Consider the following 22,137-nt stretch of genomic DNA (forward strand, 5'->3'; position numbering starts at 1 on the left):
ACTGTAACTGAGTTTCATGTTATGAGACTGTACTCGTCAGACGAGACTAAGTGCCTATACTTATGGCCTGTGTATGTTTGTCTCACAAGGACTCATTGATGTATGTTATGCCTTAGAGCAGTGTTGGTTACTGACTTGATACATCAACGCAGTATGTAAACCCAAATCCCAAAATGATGTATTTCATTCATGTAAAAAATTGAATTATTTTTCGATGTATTAAACATGATTTGTCTTGCTGATAAAGTGTACTTCTAATAACAACTAAAATAAGAAGATATTAAAATAATAAATAAACAGTTTGGAAATGGAAAATCAAGATAATTGGTTCTTCATTTGTTGTGTGTCTCATGATGTCATAGTTGAATATGTTGTCTGAAAATTCCATTGTTGGTTTTTGTCAAGTCTATTAGTTGTTCTTTACCTGAGCTGGAAATGGTCAGCTGTTTTTCCAGGCATGGAGACCATACTGGAATCAGAGCCACCAACAGTGGATGACAATCAAGATGGAACGATTTCAAAAGATAAGAATGTAAACTGTCATGTTTTTCTTTAATCTGAATGAAACATGTAAGAATTATGCTAAAGTATTCATAGAAGATAATTCCTGGACAAATTCAACTGTAATTTACAAGTTAATATAAATGTATGTAACTCCATACTCTGTTGTGATTATCAGACATGTTGTTGAAATGCATCTGGTTGTTTTATGGCTTTTCAGGACAGCTGGTTGATTGTGAAGGAGTGGCTGCTGTCTCTGTCTGTTCCGAAACGAGGATTGTACATCTTCATGTCTCTGCTACTCTTCATGTTCCAACTGGTCCTGCTGGGCGTTGATATGATCCTGCACTTTGTCATCAAAGACCTTCTTAGTTTTTCCAGCCAGAACCACACAGAGGCTACATTGGTGAGCTCACCTCTTCTTGCTTTGACCATTATAGAGAGGAAATTATTTCACTGCTTTCTATTGCTTTATTTGAGATATTTTCATTAAATATGAGTAATTATTATATATTTATATAAATTACATTGTAAGACTAACTATTAAATCCTTCAATTAAATGATGAATTCCTCTGGTTCCTGCCTGCAGGTGTTCCTGGTAGTCAGTTTCTACTGGTCCCTGTTGGGTGCGGTGTATTCCCTTCAAGCAGGATGTCCCAAGATGGGGCTCTACGCCCTTCTCTCAGTCTGTAAATAACGTTCCTTGCTTGCTCACTGATATTCTTATCTTTAATCACCTAGTGATACTCTGTTAATTTCTCTGAAAGACTGCTACCATGCTTTAACCTCTGCTCTCTCTTAGTCTTGAACCTGGCGATGTTCATCATTCGGTTCTGTTACGAGTTCATCACGATCCAGTACAGAAAAGAGGAGTTCTGAGACACCAATAAATTGATTTCCTACTTCATCTGAAGAACGGCCATTTGAATAGACTGTTCATTAATGCTCTGGACGAGAGGCTGTAGTGAACTGACAAAAAATCCTGAAAAGATGTGCAGGTGTAACTCAAACCATCAAAGTCCACAGAAGGACTGTTGTTTATTTGGAAAGTAATGTGAATGGTACAGCAAAATAAAACGTAACTTCTCATCTTAACAGAATCCACCACTCCAAAAGCACCAATCTCTCATAGAAACTTGGAAGTTTGACACCAAGTCACCTGTAGCAATCAAGAGAAGAAATTAATTTCCACCTGTGTTTGTCAATATATAAGTAAAGGGGAAAACATGGGCAATGTAAAGTAAATTCTGTTCTTGATTTAAACGATTCCTCAAACAGAATCTCCTTCTGGTTTACAATCAAAACGGACTGACAACAGTGTACAAACCCATCTCTTTCATGAAATGAAAAAATGAAAATAAAAAGGTTGCGATCTGAAAAATAAAAAAAGCAGACTACCGTATGTGCAGAAAGCAGTTATTGTTCAAACTTATTACATTTTCGGTCAAAAACACACACACACACACACACACACATTCAATTTCTTCTTTCATTCAATTTCTTATTTACAGATGTGTGGAATTAATGAACAGACAAAACATTTGCTGAGTTAGATGCAGTGTTGTCCTTCCAGTTCAACCCAAACCACAGTCTCACCATCACACAAATAACTAGAGCTAAATGAGCAAACAGATCCATATTTATAACCGATCAGTTTGTTGGGGTTGTGGTAACAATGAACTCATCAAGTTATGACAATTACACCATACATCTGCCTGTAGTGTCATAGATAGAATACAATGTCTATGGAAAAGTGTATACTTATCACCTCTTCATCAACCCATTTTCATTCAAAAACAGTGGGAAAAATATGGATATGCTAAAATAAAATTGTTTTAAATGGTTTCGGCAAATGCAAACACCCCAAAACCGTTATACATATATATATTAATTCTGTCCAGTATATGCATAGGGAATTAGCATCTGCCCAATCCAAACAAAAGGACAAGTGTTTTCAACTACTAAAACTTCCCACTGCAGATCGCTCCATTTCATTCTCTCGCTCGAGTCCAGGAGAAGATCTGGCCGTCGAACTCGCCTGGTCCCAAGTACATTGTCCGGTTCCTCGTTGCCTGTAGGGGTGCGTGTGTGACACCAGGGGGCGCTGCTCAGTTCTTCCCCACACGGATGTTAGGGTTCAGGAGAGGATCCAAGTTGGGGTCTGAGTCGGCAGAGGCTCTCCCCAGTTTAGCCATGATGATGATGAGGGTGAAGAAGCCCAGGACCCCGACCAGGAGGATCATGAACACCCTCTGCTTCCACGACAACGATGTCTTCTTTAAACCAGTTCGGTTCCTGAATGAGTACATTATTTGATCAGAATCAGAATTTGGTTTTATTCGCCATGTAGGTTTACACAAACACAGAATTTACTGTGGCTGGAAGGTGCAAACAATAAACATATACGGATCTTCAATCAAAATTATAAAAGTACAGTAGTCTAACTAATCCTAGGAACTAACAATCTAAAAAATAAAACAATTTTAAATGTAAATTATAAATGAAATATATATAAAAATAATAATAATATTTTTTAAATGTATTTAGCAGAAGCTTTTATCCAAAGGAACGTCAAGAGGAGGACTTTGTCAAATGTATTATTAATTAGCGACTTTAAAATAAAGCACAATCAAATATTGTACACATCGACGTCTCTAATCCCTAACCACCGTTGGCATCATTAGATTATATTACTTACTTGAGAATCTGTGCAAACCAGCTCAAGGCAGGTCTTCGCCGATACTTGTCATCATCAAAGTCAATCTGTGTCACGGAGCTATGAGCAGATTCACGGGTGTCGTAGACCTTTCTGGGTGAAGATACTGGATGGACAAACACCAAGTATCACACACAACCATCAGCTGAGAAGGATACAGTATATTTGTAAAAAAAAAACTGCAGCGGTTATAAGGAATATCAGTTACATCAGCTAAAAAGTATCTCCATAATTTCAGATATAGTTATAGTTAAGAAATCTAGCCTCTATACAGATATCTGACATAAAATACAGCGTGAATGATAATGTCTAGATACAGAGTCCCCAATGAAAAAAAAAAAGATATAATAATAATCCCTCACCAGCATGTATTGTGATGGTGTCACTGGTAGGTGCAGTGGCCATGCTTGCCACAGAGTGTTCCTGTGTCACCAGACTTCCGTTGTTGTTTAGAAGGGCTTCCTGCTCCTCCTGTGCAGGAGGTGGAGCTGGGGTGGGGGCCGGGCTGGGCTCCGGGCTGTAGGACTGGGTTTGGTAAGCTTCACTGGGCTCTGGGGCTGTAGCTGTGGTAGAAGAAGAGCAGATAGTAGAAGAACAAGATAAACATGTTTGCGGCAACCTCACCTGTGAAAATCCTAGCTAAGCATTTTATAACAGTCGCATTAAGGCATGACACGGGGAATTTCTAAAGAGGGGAAAAGAAAACACAGGATGAAACTCACCATCAAATGTAGACCAGTCAGCATAATTTGTGACATCGTTCGACGAGCTGTCTTCGAATCCTCCCTCTGGCTCCTCAGTCTATCCGACAGACAGTAAAAACACGACACAATCAAATACCGAAACATCCGACAGCCAACAACAACACGCTTCGCTTGTCTGGGCCCCATCCCTCACCAGCGGCAGGCCCAGTCCGGCTCGGGCCCAGTTGACGTAGGACAGCTGCTCCCTCAGTGTGTCTGCTACTGGGCTAGCCAGGTTGGAAGGGGGGAACACAGGCCCCTGGCAGCTGGGGCACTGGTACCCTGCTGGAGCAGTGTGCAAGGGCAGCCGCGATGCCTGGTCATGAAGGCACGCCCAGTGGAACACATCTTTGAAAGGCAGAAGAAGCGTTGAGACAAAAAGTTGTTATGTTTTTCCGTTTGATTTCGTTATTATTTACATTATTTTATGTTAATACATTTACATTTAGTCATTTAGCATATTCTCTTATCCAGAGCGATTATTATATTATGTATTTTATAATATTATATCGTTATATATCGTTTTATTTGTATTTTGTGCAAAATACAAAATAACCGTATCTCACCTACCAGGTATGGCGCAACAAAAATTATTGCTCAGCTACGGTGCAGCAATAATAACCTTACGTAGTACAGTGCAGCAATAACAAGCAGTGACTGTGACTTACCGTAGCAGACTAACCGGACAGTGTCCTGGTCGATCAGAGGATTATTACAAAGACGACAGTTGGGGTTGTAATCACTGTCCTGAAGCCACTGGAGGTAAGACTGCACTATACACTAATGGCCAGATAGGAAAACACGGAACACACATATGTTAAATATGGCAAATGCGAGTGTACATTTAAAAGAAACAGCAGCTGGTTTGAATTTGACCAACATTTAATTTGGCATGCATCATTGATATTGGTGTAATTTCCTACTGACCTTATTGTGATTTGAAACCAGGCAGTGCTCACACACGTTCACACGATGTTCAAAACAGAATAGGTTGGTCACCTTCCTTTTCGGACACTTGCACAGACCCATGGTCTGTCTTTGGTGTTAGCTACAGTAGCAAAAAGACAGAATCATGATTTATAATCAAAGCTTTCATACATATGATATACGAAGTAAATCTAAAAAGCGACATGGCAGATAACAATTACAAGTAATATTCACAACCATAGCTTGTTAACTACATAATCAGTTGTTAGTAGAGTTGTTAGTAAAGCTAGCTAGCTAGCTAGCTAGCTAGCTAGAGCTACGTACTGTACCTAGCAATTCCATAAAAATGGCATAGCTAAGTAGCTAGCTACCTGTGTGTCACGGTTCCTCCGAGTTTCCAAAGACGGCGTACAACGGTAATTTTTCGTAGGAAGCTATCTCCAGAATGTCTAAAAAAAAATAGCTCAACAACTAGCTAATGCTCTAAGAAACAGTTCTCCCAGCCAGATACGAATATTTTGCCACGTCTCTTCCGGGGCACAGTCGCCATGCTATGATGTCATACGTTTCCAGACGGATGTTTATGATGTAACACAGGCTCGGGAACAAGGAAGTGACAATCTTGTCACCTGCTAGCTAGCTACACACCAGTGCAGTTTGCCAACTGTATAAACGACAATAAAGTTAGTTTCTAAAAATGGCAGTTAGCGCAGTTCATCTCGAATCGGATGCGTTTTTGGTGTGCATGAATCATGCATTAAGTACCGAGAAGGAAGAAGTAATGGGACTCTGTATCGGGGAGGTAATGTTAGTTTGCTAACTCTTGATACTGTTTGATGGCTAGCTAGCTATGATTATGAAGAAAAAAATTGCCATAAAATGCAGTTCATTGACTTTGTGACTGCATTTCTCTGTATTTATTTTTCTTAAGGATGTGTAACTAGCTAAAGCTATGTAGCTAACTTACTTAACATGAAATAGCTCTCTAGCTATGTTATTGATAGCTGTATCTTGTTACAAACATGACGATTGTTGTTTGTGTAGTAAAACAGATCACTACTACCTACCCCAATTCACGATTGGTGACCCACTGATTTAAAGACTTTAGTTCAAACAGACACGTTCATCATAACTCGTCCACAGATCGCTACTTGTACCCAGCTTCTTAAGACATGCTTTTACATCCCCAACAGGTGGACACCAACCGCATTGTACACATCCATTCTGTGATTATCCTTCGTCGTTCGGACAAGAGGAAGGACCGTGTAGAAATCTCACCCGAGCAGCTGTCAGCAGCTTCCACTGAAGCAGAGATATCCTTTGTTTGATTTTTGACTGACTTGAAAATATTAAGCTATTGATTGTGGGGTTTAAGTGCGTGTACACTTGAAACGAATTAGATCAAGTCTAAAAAGCGTGCGGCTCCCTTTCTGTGTCTAATACGCCCCAACAGTACAAATACATTTAGCCTACATTTGTACCAGCCCTTTTTTCTTAACAAGAGCTACAGGTTAGCAGAGATGACTGGACGACCCATGCGCGTTGTCGGTTGGTACCACTCTCACCCCCACATTACTGTGTGGCCATCACATGTAGGTTAGCATCGTCTCATGATTCTAGCTCTGCAGTTGCAGACTCTTGGTTTAGGTCATGTCCGGTTGTTGGAAAAAGAAGACTGCCGCTAACTGACTGTTTGTAAACAGACGTGAGGACACAGGCGATGTACCAGATGATGGATCAGGGCTTCGTGGGCCTGATATTCTCCTGTTTCATAGAAGATAAGAACACCAAAGTAAGGATTGAAAAATTACTTTTAAACTTCTACAAAAATAAACTTGGGAGTTCTACACGAAGGTGCTTGAGCTACATCTTTACTTTTCTATAACCCTCTATTTTATCTTCTTATTTTAAGACGGGACGAGTACTGTACACCTGCTTCCAGTCTGTGCAAGCTCAGAAAGGCTCAGAGTAAGTAGTCTTTTCATCATTATTAAATAAGTTAGTAAAATAAGGCAATTTGTTAGTTGCCTGTGCATACAATTACTGATCAACATCCATGTTCTGTGTCCCTATAGTTACGAGAGAATTGAGATCCCTATTCACGTGGTTCCTCATGAAGCCATTGGGAAAGTGTGCCTAGAATCAGCGGTGGAATTACCCAGAATCCTGTGCCAGGAAGAACAGGACACGTACAGGAAGATTCACAGGTACATCGCCACATTCTGAGAGGTTATGAGCATGTGCTCATGTGAGTTGTGACACATACATTGTGTAAAGGCTGCGTGGGTTACTGGTAATTGTAGTTCTTTTCCTCTTATTTTTCTCTCTTGCAGCTTAACTCACCTGGATCCAATCACTAAAATTCACAACGGCTCAGGTACAGGGAGTATTGTTGTTCCTGTATTTGAGATATGATGTTGTTGTTTCACTGTGCCTCTTCTGTGGCAGTAACAACTGTAATACTGGTAGAACTTCTAGTCCTTGGTTGTCTCTTGTATTAATACAATAATTGTTCTACATTGCTCTGGATAAAACCATCTACTAAACGAAGATCTTCATCCTTAAATATCTACATGCGTTTTGATATGTTGCATTGGAGGAAAGGCTAAAGACATGTTCTCTGTGCGTGTCCTTCAGTGTTCACTAAGAACCTGTGCAGTCAGATGTCCGCCGTGAGCGGCCCGCTGCTGCAGTGGCTGGAGGATCGTCTGGAGCAGAACAAGCAGAGCATCCTGGAGCTGCAGCAGGAGAAGGACAGACTCACACAAGAGCTGGCGGCCATGTGAGGAGGAGGAGGAGGAGGAGGGGAGAGGGAGGGGGGGAGGGAGGAGGAGAGGAGGGGGGGAGGAGGAGGAGAAGGTAGGGGGTAGATGAGGGAGGAGGAGGGGGGTGAAGGGGAGGAGGAGGAGGAGGGAGGAGGAGAGGAGGGGGTGAATGAGGAGAGGGGGGGGGTAAGTGAGGAGGAGAAGGAGGAGAAGAAACAATACATGCTTCATCAGACATAGTGCCAATAAACTGTTGATCAAGTACTGAAGAGACCTCCTCACTGTGAGGGGAGAGAAGGACTAATAGAACTCCATCCTCTATAAACACATCTGACATCTGTTTTCAGTGTGATGCAGAATTTTCTTATTTGTCTCCTCAGAACACAATGTCAATTACGTGGCTTCTTCACGGGTTCAGTAGCTTGATGGATGTCATAGTTGGATGTTAGTCCTTATTGAAGGATGACACGATAAGGAAGAATGCCCTCCGAAACTGTATATTGCCAATTCTTAAGAAATGAATAGTTATTGTACTTCACTTTTTTTTTCTTTCTTTCTTAAAATGACAAAGGCCTCCCGTTAAGTCAATTGAAATGCTTGTGTATACATATTGTTGTATTTATTTATTTTCTTTTAAACACGTTTTGGGTTACGCTCTGTCAATGATCTCCCTTTGTTCATTCAAAGTTGACCTGTCATGATTATGTTTCTTGTTTGTTTGGAGGAGTATAACGTTTTTGTAAATGTAGATATTTTCGGGCTGATTTACTGTTTTTAATTTGTCAACTGATGCACCACCAATTCCAGGTCTTGGATACATCACATCTCTTGACATGTCTCAAAATATATCTGATACAGAAGATTAAACGAAGGACTATGACCCTTTTCTTAACAAAAACATGTTTAGTGTTTTGTTTGCTTTGTATGGTTGTCTAGTTGTCTGTGTACTGTACGAGGCGTTAAGAGGTTGGAAAGAGATATGCTCTTTGAGAAGAGTCTCATCTGAACATCTCTGTCAGTGTTGCTATAGGAACAGCTGTGCCCATGATTGTGGTTGAATATTCAGGCTGAGTCATGGCAACGGTGTTCTCGGTCAGAGAGGGGGAGAGAGAGAGTAATTTCCTGAGAGACACATCTTCATTATGGTGTTTTTGAGCGATATCTCACAATGCTAAAATTGCCTGTAGATAGGTAAATTAGTTCCATGTGTATTTTTGAGGAAATAAGAATTCCTGTTGGAATCGTTTGTCAAAATGTGAAAAGCCCGTTCAAATCTAACGACACTGTTTATTCTCAATACACTGTTATGTCATTATTCCAATCCCATATTGCGATTACCGTCTCTGAATTTGTCTCATGCCCCTGTTCCAGAAAAGAGAACCATTATTTATCTGAAAAGAAAGTCTTGATATGAGAAAAACAAACAAAAAACACACAATTCTAACCCTACCAGCAGCCTTCCCTGTTCCTCGACAGTCTACAGACCGTAGTTCTGACATTGGAGTGTCTTTCTGTCTACAGGGTTGCTAATGTGTGGTGGCTCTCTGGCTGCATGTGAACCGGAGAGCCTCCAGCGTAGGAATGAAAGAAAACTCATGATTCTGTGGAAACAGAGTCCAGCTGACAGGTTGATTACTTTAAACTGCTGACAGGGAAGGGGGTGTAACTCACAGTGACTTCTGTCTCAGCCGGGCCAAGGTTATAGAACAGTTATATACTGCATCGGAAGAGATGAATGCTAAAAGTCATTTCCTGCTAAATCTTTCAGGTGACTTTTTTATTGGGTTCACAGAAATGGGTGATCCTGCTTTTAGACGATGCATGTGTGTCATACCACACCGGTTAGGACAACGGAAGCACGTGTTTAATCCATCGGACACAACCACACGTAATCAACAGATAGAAATAATCTGGTGAAAACACATGACACTGTAGTAATATCATTCTGACTGTTTACATTTACATTTAGTCATTTAGCAGACGCTCTTATCCAGAGCGACTTACAGTAAGTACAGAGACATTCCCCCGAGGCAAGTAGGGTGAAGTGCCTTGCCCAAGGACACAATGTCATTTCTCACTGCCAGGAATCGAACCGGCGACCTTCTGATTACTATCCCGATTCTCTAACCGCTCAGCCACCTGACTCCTGTATCCTATAATTCCTCTGCAGTCTCTGTGCGACGCACCTTCATGACATTGTTCTCGGCGACTGCACACATTCCTCTTTCTGCAGCCCCGGGACCCCAGCCTTGGAAGGCCGTGTAGAAGTGAACTCAAAGGTCAAGCTTCAGCTGAAGTCATTACAATAAGAATCATCTGTAACTGAAACACTCTGTTGTGCTAGGAACATCCGTGGGCATAACATAGCATATCAGAAAAAAACAATAAATATGTAAATATGAAACATGAGAAGGTTGTGTGTTGATGATGTTGGTACCCTGTGTTCAGTCCTGCGGGTAGTTCATAAGGTTCAATCAATCGAAGACCTTCTCCGGCAGTAGAATGGTATCCATCACTGATGTCATTATGCCCTACAGAGCGGTTGCAGGGGAAGGAAGCCATAGTCATAGATGTTTCAGCTCCCCAGTCTCAGCATGGAAATGGACGACTTGGATGGTGCGCACTGTGAATATCATCATCATCATCAGCATCAGTTGTGTTGAAACAAAGATTGCCTGCTCTCAAACGACATGCTGTATTCTTTTTCACCAAAAGGGGGCAGTGCAAGCCTGATCAAAATCAGCCGCTGAACAAGAACATTGCAACACTGGTACACACAGTCCCACACTCTGACTAGGCCTTTGAGGCAAATGCAAAGAAATGTAAAGAGAGAGTGCTGCTCGACCACCCTCCCAGCCTTTTCTCTAACCATCTTTTCTGTGTTTATTGCTTCTGGCGGAAGGTCACCTTTAATCGAGTGTGATGATAGTACGGAGTGAGGAACTGCAGGGCTCTATAAATATAAAGAGTGATTGGAAGACAGGGTCGGGAACGGAAGATCGCCGGACGGGCTGTGATGGGACGCCGCAGGGGGCCAAGGTCGGCTGGCACAGATATGGCAGGCAGGTGCATCTCGGGCTTAGGGTGAAATCTTGATGAACAGTCACGTCCCAGATAGCGACTGTGCCAAATGACCGTATCTGAAATAGACCGGGCCGATCTCACGCGGCTCAAGCCAACTACTGCTCATGAAAACATGTTGTTGTGGTCAATCCCCGTTTGGGAGATCCTTCTTGTCTAGACAATGCTTCTATTTTTAAGCTTGGAAGTTAGCGAGTGACCCCTTCTCTTCCATTTCCCCGTTGGGTGTTTCATCCACTCCCCAGTTTTCTTCACCACTCTCTCCAATCCTCCCTTTATTTAAATAGGTCAGTCAGACAGCCATCTCCGGTGCTCCTTGTCCCCAGAGATATAAAGCGATATATGGGTCTCCGGTGTCAGAGCCTCCAGGCTACATTGAAGGGCATCCTTCGCTAACGTCACACTGGCTTCGAGAGAACGGCTCTGATCTCTGACTCCAATAAAAAAAGAAAAGCCTATGCCTATAAACAATTTTTTATTTTTTATGAATTGTTCAATTAAATCCACTGTACTCTATTTCTGTTTCCAGTACCTTACTTTATTTACGGGCTCCAGCACATGGCCACAACAGCCCCCCGAGATTGGGTTTGAGTGTTTCAATCTACTGCCATGAAACCCTTCATCTTTCAAAGCCCCAGCTGTCTTGTAGCTCCGAACCTGTAAGCTCTCTTAGTATTTACGTCTTTGATTTCGTCTAAGATTTATTAATCCATTACAAGAATGCTTCCCCACTATGCATTGAGATCTGAAGCAGTTTGTGGCTTACCGTGAGCAATCAGCAGCGGTGTCGGCATTCCCCCTTTTTTATTTACTTATTTCCATTTAATAACACCCGGTGACGTCGTAAATCAAGGAACGCTTGAAAACAGAAAAAGATGAATGTGGCATTTACAGCCAACCGCAGTGGTTGTTATAGGTGAGGCACAAGTTGAAGTGAATACTAAAATGGGATTGCATTTCCCTGCCCTGAACATAACCAGAGACAGAGCTCTAACTGCAGGGGACAGAGACCAGAGACTGATTTCATATGAGAACCATTGATTTCTCTCAAGAGTTTATTGTGAACCCATTCCGTGAATTATCAAAGTTTCGTTTTCCTGTTACTTTTAAAGTCTTTCCAGGTCTTTCTGTGAACATTCACTCACCACCCACATGCTCAACCCACCGTTCATTAGTCAAAGACTTTGAGATAAAGAAGTTCATTACCTCAGAACTAATCTACACTTGGCGAACCACGAAAAGCATAGGGGTCGGCCTTAATATTGGGGATGAAAACGATCAATAAATGACATACAGTACAGTAAAAAGTGGATGAGCTTGTGAGCAAGGCCAGTCATACATCAGCGTCTCTGTACAGAGAGTGCACACATCCTGTCCTAAACCCGCCTGCAGTACTCTCCCAGCTCTCCCCGGCTGAACAACCCCAGCAGGCTGGGCTAAACAGATAGGGATAAACAGGTCAAACGAAACAAGATGGGGATGTCTGGATCACTTGTCTCTGTCTGGAACAGTGAAAACACTTCTGGCCAGACAGTGTCTGGTGCCTGGGTCCAGATCCATACAGTACAGTTGTTTTATTGTCGTAGGGAGCTGAGCTCAGTGGAGCTCAGCTGAAATGAATGAGCTCTACTTTCCCTGGAGGGCTGGAGCCGTGAATCTTCTCGGTGAAAAATATGGGCATTTTCCATGTTCTGTTTAACATTAGTCAAGTGCGACAAATGTGATGCGTTTTCCGGAGCGATTTCATCTAAGTGGCTCCATGTATGAAAGAAAGGGCCCCTTTTGTCACTCTGACATGGGGATGCAGTGAGCATGGAGGGACTCATGGTCGGTTTGCTCCTCTCACAAGAATCCAAATGTGCCTCCCAGGTACCGTGATGCATCATGGACCAAATTATAGTGCTGCATTCAGACCCCTGCCTGGTGGGATGATGATGTGTGTGTGTGACTGTGTGTGTGTGACTGTGTGTGTGTGACTGTGTGTGTGTGTGACTGTGTGTGTGTGTGTATCGTTCTGGTCTTAAGGGTAGGTGTGTTTACGGTGCAGTAATCTGTTATAGATTTAAAGATTGAAGCAGTATTATTTCAACTGGTTGTTCTTTTAATGTGGTAGTCTCTCTTAAAGATATAAGATAAGAAAAACAATATTAAACTTACATTTTATGTATTCTCTTGTAGTAAGTAGACTTTAAGTACGTTTTTTCTCTTGGGTATGGTTTGTAGACTGCTTTCCTTTGGGGAAATGCCAAGACACTTTTCTGTTGCTGGCTGAACTTCTTTGGAGTATTAACCCAATGTCCTGTCACACTCCACACAACCCATTCCATCACGACGAGGAAAGCGATGTGATTTACAGTTGCGAGGGTCATTAAGCCTACAGTGATTAGGACTAAAGAGCACAATGAAAACATTTGTCAACAAAGAAATGAGGTGAATGGAGCGCTCAGCCTCGGAACACAGATCAACTAGTCCTCCAAATTAAAGTGAAGTGGAGGAGGCAGGTTTTTGTGAACTCTGCACAGAGAACGTCTACTGTGCCCAGAGCGTGTTACTGTGACTACACTTCCTGTGTCACGAAGATGGGGTGTCACTTTGAATTAGGTCTCCATCACCCCGTACAAACCCAAATAGCCTCGAAATGGGTTAGGACATTTAGGCCACTGTGACAAGAGGGCTTTAGAGTTGATCATAGCCACTGCTTCATTTGTGAAAATGGTCGACTGTCGGTTTGAAGATGAGAGAGTTTGTTTACAGTGTTTGTGTTGGAGCTAAGTTGCAGGCAGATTAACGATACTGTATGTAAAGCAGTCGATAGTAGATCCATCATGCTCACAGATTGGATAGACTTCACACGGACACAGACTGCCACAAGCATTGACTTCATGTCTGGTGGTGAAGAGGCCATCCTAGGTCATAGTTAGCTCGGCCGTGGATCGATTGTTTCATCGTCTCACTCGGTTAGGGGGAAGAGAAGAAGGCCGACACAGGATGACAGCGTGCACCGGCCATTATTTCCAATCATCACAGTTTGTTTTGTCACCGCAGACGAGATGTGAAGCACATTCACGCATGGCCGGGCTAGTGAGGGATGTCAGCTGTCACAGAGTTAGGCCCTCCTAGGTGAGTGAATCCTCTTTATCTAGGCAGACACTGCCATAGCAACATGTAAAATGCTATCTGGTCAAATATCATAGGTGTAGTTCAGGTTCAGGTTTGTTGTCATGCTCATTCACAGAGTTTTTGGCAATCAAGTTCTTGATCTTCAGGTTTCCCAACAGTTCAGAGATATTAGACTTGAAGAATAGAAAATATATATAAGCTTTTTGCCGCCTATTTTTTTGTTCATGTTTGTAATAGTTTTCGGTGAAGTCTCATTTGGTCATTCCAACATGCAGCAGAAATGTAAAGTCACACTCTCCCAAGTCTAATCTGTCATGTGGGAGTTTTATGGACTATAATAATAATAAAATACAGTAATCCATTCAGCCAATGCTTTTATCCAAAGCAACATGCAATGAGAGAGATTTGAACCTGTGACCTATAGATCTGCAGTCAAACGCTCTACCATTTAACAACAACCATCTACTACACACTCTCACCACATCTCATCTGCTAGCACAGTGTTTTTAGATATTGACAGCTGGTGGTTTTGTCCTTCAGCATAGCCAGTGGGTTCACTGGAGCGCGGTCTACAGTAAAAGGCCTTCTCTTTAGACCAGGGTTCTCCAATCCTGGTCCTCGAGGGCCGCTGTCTTGCATGTTTTAGTAATGAATGTTCATTACCCGGCTTCCACAGAGCTTGATAACAACCCATTCATTTGAAACAGGTGTGCTGGAGCTGGGAAACATCTAAAACATGCAAGACAGCGGCCCTCGAGGACCAGGATTGGAGAACCCTGCTTTAGCCTGGACTTCCTCAGGGCAAGCTGGGCTTCCCTTCCCCTGATGTGTCTGTTTACCACGGCAACGACGGACATCCAATTTTACGCTGGCAGCCAAACGCTCGTACCTAAATACGGCTACAAAATAGATGACTAACGTCTAATCGCTAATTATGTGTGCATGTAAAATCAAGCTTTAGCTACTTATCGCATTCTCTTTTTCCGCAAACAGAAAGCCTCTTTTGAATAGACGAAAGGGAGCGAAAAGGGAGTCACAGAGATAAAAGACGGGATGAGTAAGATTTGAGAGGCGTCTGGCAGGCTATTCTCAGGTTCACTGGTTCATTTGATGGGGGGCTTTACCAAGCAAATAAATAAAATATGTTTTGCTGTATCAGGCACTTTCGACAAATTAAAGTCAATACAGCGGAACGGCCTACCCCTGTTTGTCTCTGTGCTCCCCCCCAGAGGATGCTGGGAGAGGGAGCAGGACTCTGTGAGCAGGAGGGGGGAAATCTCCCTTCACACTCCCTCTCAAGCTTAGCTCTCCTCTCGGGCCCATGTGTGGTAGGAATTACAAAGAGTCTGCTGGGCCATATGACTGTAGCTACGGTCCCCACACCCCAATCCCAACTTTATGGTTTACAGTAGACCATCTGTCTCTCTGCTGTCTGGACTCCATCCTCTGTTTAAGTCAGGTTATTCCTCATTCTGTATTATTTTATTTATTGCTGTATTAAAATCAAGTTCATTCTTCATTCATGGCAGAATATTGAGAAGGAGAAATGGCTAGATTGGGACCCCCCCCCCCAAAAAAAAACACATTTGTTTTTAATCTCCTGCCTCCTCTCTATCCACCAAAGCTACCTCAGACAGGATTCTCTGCAGCTTGAGAGTACTGACTTTTCAACTCTGCCTCTGACATGCCTTCTGACAGGCGTTCCGGACCCACTCTGGAATCAGAGGGAAAAGTTAGAGGCGGTCGCTAGGGAGATGGATCAGATGCTACTCCCCTACTCCCCCTACTTCCCTACCCCTCTCTCCCCCCCCCCCTCTCCCCCGGGCCCCTCAGCTGTCTGTGGAAGCCTTTTCTGTAGTTTTCTCTCTCCTGCTCCTTCCCCAGTCGCTCTGCTCCGAGTTCGGCTCTTCAGTTCTACAGCGTTTATTGAAGTGCCCTAGTTTATTTGCAATTGGCCCCAGTCACTCACTGGGCCATCAGTGCATGCAAGAGGCTACGCGCACATGAAGAGTGTTCATTCTCATAGGCTGCATGCAGATAACACGGAAATAACTCACGCACGCACTCACGCACTCACTCGCATTACATTTATCTTGCAGTGTTCATGGTGCAGGATTATTTCTGTAGCTCTGTGCCTGGTCATCATTCTGACTACCTGAGCATGAAATGATGGGAGACTTGCTCAGTGGTTGGTATTTACAGACAGCTGTATAATTTCATGAGCAGATGACTAGTTGATGAGGCTTCATTGGCACACATGGATTAATAAGGGGCCCTTTGTTTCCCTCCAAAATATGATGTCGTTCTAGAGTCCCCTGTGAATACAGCTGTATCCTATCATTGTAAATATAGCTATATCCTATAACTGTAAATACATCTATATCATAGGACTATAAATACAGCTGTGTCATACGACTTTACAGTAAATGCAGCCATATCAGTACAGTGCAGCGATGTCACATAACTTTAAAGTAAGATAACTGCAAACTTATCCGTGTCACTATGCAGACTGGCCCTCAGTGTGTCCACTAACCAGGTACTGCTCAGCAAGTGAACTGACAATGATACTGTGATAACTACCAAGGCCATTCTTCCTACTGTGAATATCTGAAATCCGTTCAGGGAAGAAGCACCCAACTCAGTGTTTCAACATTTACTTTACTTTAATCAACTTTTTTATTTATTCCCTACGCTCTCACACGCTGGTTTTCCATCTTTGATAACCGCAAACTTGCATCTCCAGTCATGTCACCCATGGCTGTGTTGTCTGAGCGCCCCAGCCAGCAAAGCAGAGATGTTGTTACATTTACATTTACATTTAGTCATTTAGCAGACGCTCTTATCCAGAGCGACTTACAGTAAGTACAGGGACATTCCCCCCGAAGCAAGTAGGGTGAAGTGCTTTGCCCAAGGACACAACGTCATTTGGCACGGCTGGGAATCGAACTGGCAACCTTCAGATTACTAGCCCGACTCCCTCACCGCTCAGCCACCTGACTCCCTTGTTGCGCACCATCCTGCAGCCACACTTTCAAGCACGACCAGAATGCATGTATCTCCCCCCCCCCTCCCCCCCTCCCCCCCTCCCCCCCCTCTCCCACACACCCGGCTCAGTGTCCTGGAGGGGGGGAGGGGGGGAGGGGGGGAGGGGGGGAGGGGAACACTACACTGCCAGGTGGTTCCTCCGGTCCCCAACGGCTACTGCGAAGAACAAAACAAACTTTCCATTCTGTTGTGTTTAACCACGCGATGAGCATATACTTGTTTACATCCGCTTCTTTGATGTAGCGCTGTGTTCCCCCAGAATGCAGTTCACCCGGCCTTCGGCACGGTCCGCACGGCTCGTGTGGAACTCTGGAACGTTCTGCCGCCGCTGTGCCCACTTGTGTCGAGCTACTGAGTGATTGGGGATGTGTGATTTGATTGGATGTTTGAGTGGATGTGGGGGGGGGGCTTTTGGCGTTGGGTGAGAGTCGCCCTGGGAGGTCTGGCACTTTAACACCATGACCCTCGCTCACCCCCCTCCCCTCTCCCCTCTCTCCACACACACACACACACACACACACACGCCTCGCCACCTCGCTAAGAGGTTGAGACATCTGGAGTACGCGCTAACACGGTTGCTTGTTCAGCAGACTGGAGGGCCTCAGCTCTTGTTGTTGCCCTGACCAAGCAGGCACCCCTGGGGAGGCTGCAGTTGTTACAGCCTTGCAGGTCAGACCCCCCCCCCCCCCCCCCATTGCCTCCTCCCACCACTACCCTCCCCCCCCCCCTCCCTCAGGAAATCAGATATTGTTGCTCATCCTCTCATGGTGGCCATACCTTTTCTGGTGCGAGAAAGCAGACAGTGATGAACGGCAGCTTGTGTGTTCCCTGTGCGTATGACACCTGGCTAAATACAGCTTATTGAAAAACGATGCAGGCTGCGGGAGGTCAGCAAGCGAGAACGTCAGAATGTGTAATTGAGTATCGATTGATCAACATGTTCCAAAGGTCAAAGGATCTGATGACATCATCGGAGCCACCTCCTCTGGTTGAGATGGTGGAGGCTGAGAGGGGTGGGGGGGTGGGGGGGGTGGGCTCAGTATTGTTTGTTATGTGAAGGAAGAAGCCTGCGTCTGAGCTGGTTGAAGATCATAGCACAATAGGCACACGTGCAGAAGAGATATCCGACAGACTTTTTCTTTCACGCATACTGGAAGTTGTTGTAAAATCTTGGTCCAAAATCTTGAACAGGATTATGTTCTGAGTTGTTCTCACCAGGGGGTAGCTTATCGTTTCCTGTCCGTGACATAATTGGGTCAGGAGAGAGACTTCATACAGAGCGTGTCCAAAACAGAACACAAACAGTTTGTTTATTCAACACAAAACTGTTTAACACAAGTAGGTGGAGAAATTCAACATGATGCTTTGTTAGATTGACACATGGATTGACAAATCAGGATGAATTATTGGTGAGATCTGTGATGTCAGCATATCACGTATCACCAGGAGATGTTGCTGTTGCTCTTGATCTAAACCAAGCACACAGCAGGTCTACCTTCAGCTTGTTTTTCAAGGTGGAAACTAAAGCAAGACGGAAAGATCTAGAATGGGATCTCTGCATCCTTACCTCATCTGGACAATCATTCTATTTATTTGTTTGATTTGCCACAGAAAATGTGTCTTTAATGCAGATGTTTCAAATGCAGGATAGCTCTGAAAACCAAGATATGAAGACGATGTTATCCTAACAGAAGGTACCAGCCAATGATTTGCCTGTTTTCACATGTGTATATAGTAAATATACTGTGTGTATGTATATATACATGTAGAGCGAGAGACAGAGAGAGTAAAAGAGAGATAGATACCGGTAGATAGATAGATAAAATGACAGATGTAATATATATTTTATACATTGAAACAAGCATTGAAACAAACATTGAAACAAAATGTTCTTTGTTACTGTAAAGTGAAATTGAATGACAATAAAGGTGACTGAACTGAACGGAACACAGTCTCCACAGCACTTTCACTAGTCAGAGGCCTGAGGAGGACAGACACTGCAGCGTCATCTGGGCAGGTGTCTCCAGCCTGGACCCTGGAGGGACACTCAGCCCAGTGGTCAGGGCCTTCGGCCTGGGCCCCTTGGGGGGACTGGGGAGGTTATGACAGTGCTTAAACCTACGGGGCTGCTGAGGGTACGGCTGGGGTCTGACACACTCCCTCACCGCGGAACAGGAATCAGTCAAGGATATCCGACCCAACATCAGTCATGCATGGAGAACAGCCAGCGAGGAGAATGAGCTTTCTCATCCGTGCTGCTCCCAAGGGAGGTGGGGGGTGGGAGGGGTGGAAGGGCGGGGGGCTTTTGGGAGGGTGGGGGGGGGGGTCTGGACAGGAACCAAGTACACACACAATACAACCCACACCCAAGGGACTCTCGTTATTAGAACTGTGTTTGTATGCCAAAATCACTGAGCCTTGCCGTAGTCTGTATTACTGAAACTTCAGATCTTCAGATCTTCAGTCGGTGGTTCATTAAGGAATTAGAGATTAGAAAGACAGGTGCGTTTTTTTTTTTTTTTTTCGCTGTTTTTTGAGAATCACATCAAACACTCGATACCTTGGAAGTGTTTACAACTATAGCAATCATTCAAGAAGATGCAACTACCAATGTGTTTATATAGTTGTTAACATTCTATTTTGTCTTTTGTGCAAAGCAGCTTATCTTGCTATGTAATTCTACATCTAATTTTCTCCAATTCTCTCTCTCTCTCTCTCTCTCTCTCTCTCTCTCTCTCTCTCTCTCTCTCTCTCTCTCTCTCTCTCTCTCTCTCTCTCTCTCTCTCTCTCTCTCTCTCTGTCTCTCTCTCTCTCTCTCTCTGTCTCTCTAACCCCCTCCCATTTCGCTCTTCATGTTTTCCAAGGACAATGCACAGCTGTGGAGTCATTCGCTCCACAACCCCCCCCCCCCCCCCCCCCCTCTCCCCTCCCCGCTCTGTCAGAGGAACATCCGATTTTTCCGCTCCACAGTCAAAGACAACCCGACATGCCAGCGGAACAGAACAGGCACAGGTACACAGAGATCCAGAACCCCCAGATCATTGAAAATACGTCAACATTAATCCGATATGAGTGCCTAAACAACATGCAAAGTTACGTTTGAATTTGACCTTTTTCCGACGAGGCTTCTAGATGAGTATTACCCAAGACTACCTTTTCACAAGAGTGGACAAAAAAACCTATGCAGTCCAGAGAGATGGGGAGAAGTTTTAGGGGCGAACAATACTGAAAACATCCTTAATGTGCAGCGCGCAGAGACAGAACAGAGGAGAGTTTAGAGACGCCATTAAAGCTAGACGCTGGACCTCTAACGAGTCAACACTGATTGGAGCCCAAGTCAGGAGCTGGAAAATAATTGGTGGAAATGCTGTAAAGCAAGGAAGCACACAAACAACACTCATAGAGCCATTTGTCATCTTCTGTTTCAGCTGGCGTACAAAAACAGAGAGGCCCTTAGGGACCAATAAAAGGCAGAGAGAGTCGTTCTGTCTAGAAACAGTCCCATATTAACAGTGTGAGAGAAGCAGTTCTAACGGCAAAACTTGAACAGAGTGATTTAACATTATCTCGTCAGATTAAGAGTTTGACTTTTTGCCCTTCTGGCTAGCTCGAGGTCTCCAAACTGGGCTTAATCTTTCACTTTACATCTTTCATTCTCCATCTTCCATTTTCATCCCAGTCTGAATAATTTCATTGCTTGGACGGAAATGATTACCAGTTATGCAAGCAGCAATGTTTCCTCTGCTCCTATCATCCGCTAGAACCAAGTACGCGTTCAGACTGGTTTTTCATCTCAACTTCAGAGATGTTTTCTCCCTGACACGACTCAAGCCCTCCTACTCAACGATGATCCTTCACCGATAAATTCAAAATGACAAATCTGGGTCAAAACGTTTCTGTTTCCCCAAATATATACTTCCAGTCTTCCAGAACGGGTTGTAAGGGCCTTCTGCCGGTCTGTGGGCCTGGGGGCTGACTCAGACTGAGCTCTCCTCTCTCTGAGCTCATGTCTACATTTACATTTAGTCATTTAACAGACGCTCTTATCCAGAGCGACTTACAGTAAGTACAGGGACATTCCCCCCGAAGCAAGTAGGGTGAAGTGCCTTGCCCAAGGACACAATGTCATTCGGCACAGCCGGGAATCGAACTGGCAACCTTCAGATTACTAGCCCGACTCCCTCACCGCTCAGCCATCTGACTCCATGTTGAAGGACGTTCCTCACCCCAGTGTTGGGCAGTGGTGTAGTCTGTGTGACACGCTGTCTGCCACGCTGTGTATCCACCAGGACCTGCTGTATGCCTGCTAGAAAAGGAACAGTGATACGTGGGTGGAGGATGGGGGGTCAGATGGCTGAGCGGTTAGGGAGTCGGGCTATTAATCAGAAGATTGTTGGTTCGATTACCGACCACGCCAAATGACGTTGTGTCCTTGGGCAAGGCACTTCACCCTACTTGCCTCGGGGGGAATGTTCCTGTACTTACTGTAAGTCGCTCTGGATAAGAGCGTCTGCTAAATGACTAAATGTAAATGTAAATGTAGGATGGCAAGGGGAGGAAGGGTCATGGTGAAATGACAATATGCCCACCATGAAACAATTGCTGTTACACCACTGTTACAATGCACTGTGCTGTCACCATCTAGCACTGAAGAAGGCAACCATATCCACAGAAGAAGATTACGTGAATAGATAATTTTTTAATTGAAGGATATAGGTATTATGAGTCAATCACGAAGGTTTTGATATAATACACTGAAATGCATGCCTTAGGTGGTTTATGTGTAAAAACATCCGTACATGGACGTCAATTTCAAACGTAATGTAATTAAAGGAAAGGTGAGATCTGTCTGTAATGCAATACTTACTAGAATAGTATAACCACTTAATAGTTGTGTAAAGACTTTTAAAAGCCACTTCACACCCCCGAATTATAATCACAATCTTTCAGTGTTCTTTATCAACAGGAAAGCTGTATCTCTTTGACTCATGACAGAATCATCTCAAAACATAAATGTCATTTTGGAGAGATGCTGTGTTTCAGAGGGGAAAGCCCTCTGTCAACAGAGCGTTTATAGACATACCTGACAGACCCTGTTACACAGACTCCTATAGATTGCATGTGAAGAGTCTTACTTTATCTGAACAGCTCGACTTGATTGCTGACCCCCTTATTAGCATAATTGATTTGTTTTAACGCTTTTGGACGATGCTGTGTGGACCGATGTGCAGATCTATT

General features: G+C 43.8%; 3 protein-coding genes across 4 annotated transcripts in view; 1 reads left to right on the forward strand and 2 right to left on the reverse strand.

Moving 5' to 3' along the window:
* Nucleotides 1–1,514: 1,514 nt before the first annotated feature.
* zfpl1 (zinc finger protein-like 1) lies at nucleotides 1,515–5,271 on the reverse strand. The gene is made up of 8 exons (XM_067257037.1): nucleotides 5,218–5,271; nucleotides 4,889–5,009; nucleotides 4,630–4,741; nucleotides 4,116–4,309; nucleotides 3,941–4,019; nucleotides 3,581–3,781; nucleotides 3,201–3,324; nucleotides 1,515–2,797 (listed from the first exon to the last, which is right to left on the reverse strand). Exons 2-8 carry the CDS (start codon nucleotides 4,988–4,990, stop codon nucleotides 2,611–2,613), a joined length of 999 nt encoding a protein of 332 aa, XP_067113138.1. The 5' UTR covers nucleotides 4,991–5,009; nucleotides 5,218–5,271; the 3' UTR covers nucleotides 1,515–2,610.
* A 231-nt stretch (nucleotides 5,272–5,502) lies between these two features.
* brcc3 (BRCA1/BRCA2-containing complex, subunit 3) lies at nucleotides 5,503–7,675 on the forward strand. 2 transcript variants are annotated; one of them, XM_067257490.1, is made up of 8 exons: nucleotides 5,503–5,690; nucleotides 6,082–6,201; nucleotides 6,397–6,484; nucleotides 6,592–6,680; nucleotides 6,801–6,856; nucleotides 6,964–7,095; nucleotides 7,222–7,265; nucleotides 7,526–7,675. In XM_067257490.1, the coding sequence occupies exons 1-8, from the start codon at nucleotides 5,586–5,588 to the stop codon at nucleotides 7,672–7,674; spliced, it is 783 nt and encodes a 260-aa protein (XP_067113591.1). In that variant the 5' UTR covers nucleotides 5,503–5,585; the 3' UTR covers nucleotide 7,675. The 2 variants fall into 2 exon arrangements, with proteins under 2 accessions (XP_067113591.1, XP_067113592.1); XM_067257491.1 differs by having other exon boundaries at nucleotides 6,397–6,436.
* A 9,087-nt stretch (nucleotides 7,676–16,762) lies between these two features.
* Nucleotides 16,763–22,137, reverse strand: part of tmlhe (trimethyllysine hydroxylase, epsilon) — a 133,985-nt gene continuing 128,610 nt past the window's right edge. Inside the window, exon 9 of the transcript XR_010878945.1 lies at nucleotides 16,763–16,855. The gene's annotated coding sequence lies outside the window, so the exon portion shown is untranslated. The remainder of the gene's footprint in view (nucleotides 16,856–22,137) is intronic.

Source organism: Osmerus mordax, chromosome 19, assembly GCF_038355195.1.
Source record: "Osmerus mordax isolate fOsmMor3 chromosome 19, fOsmMor3.pri, whole genome shotgun sequence".
Classification (NCBI taxonomy): Eukaryota; Metazoa; Chordata; class Actinopteri; order Osmeriformes; family Osmeridae; genus Osmerus; species Osmerus mordax.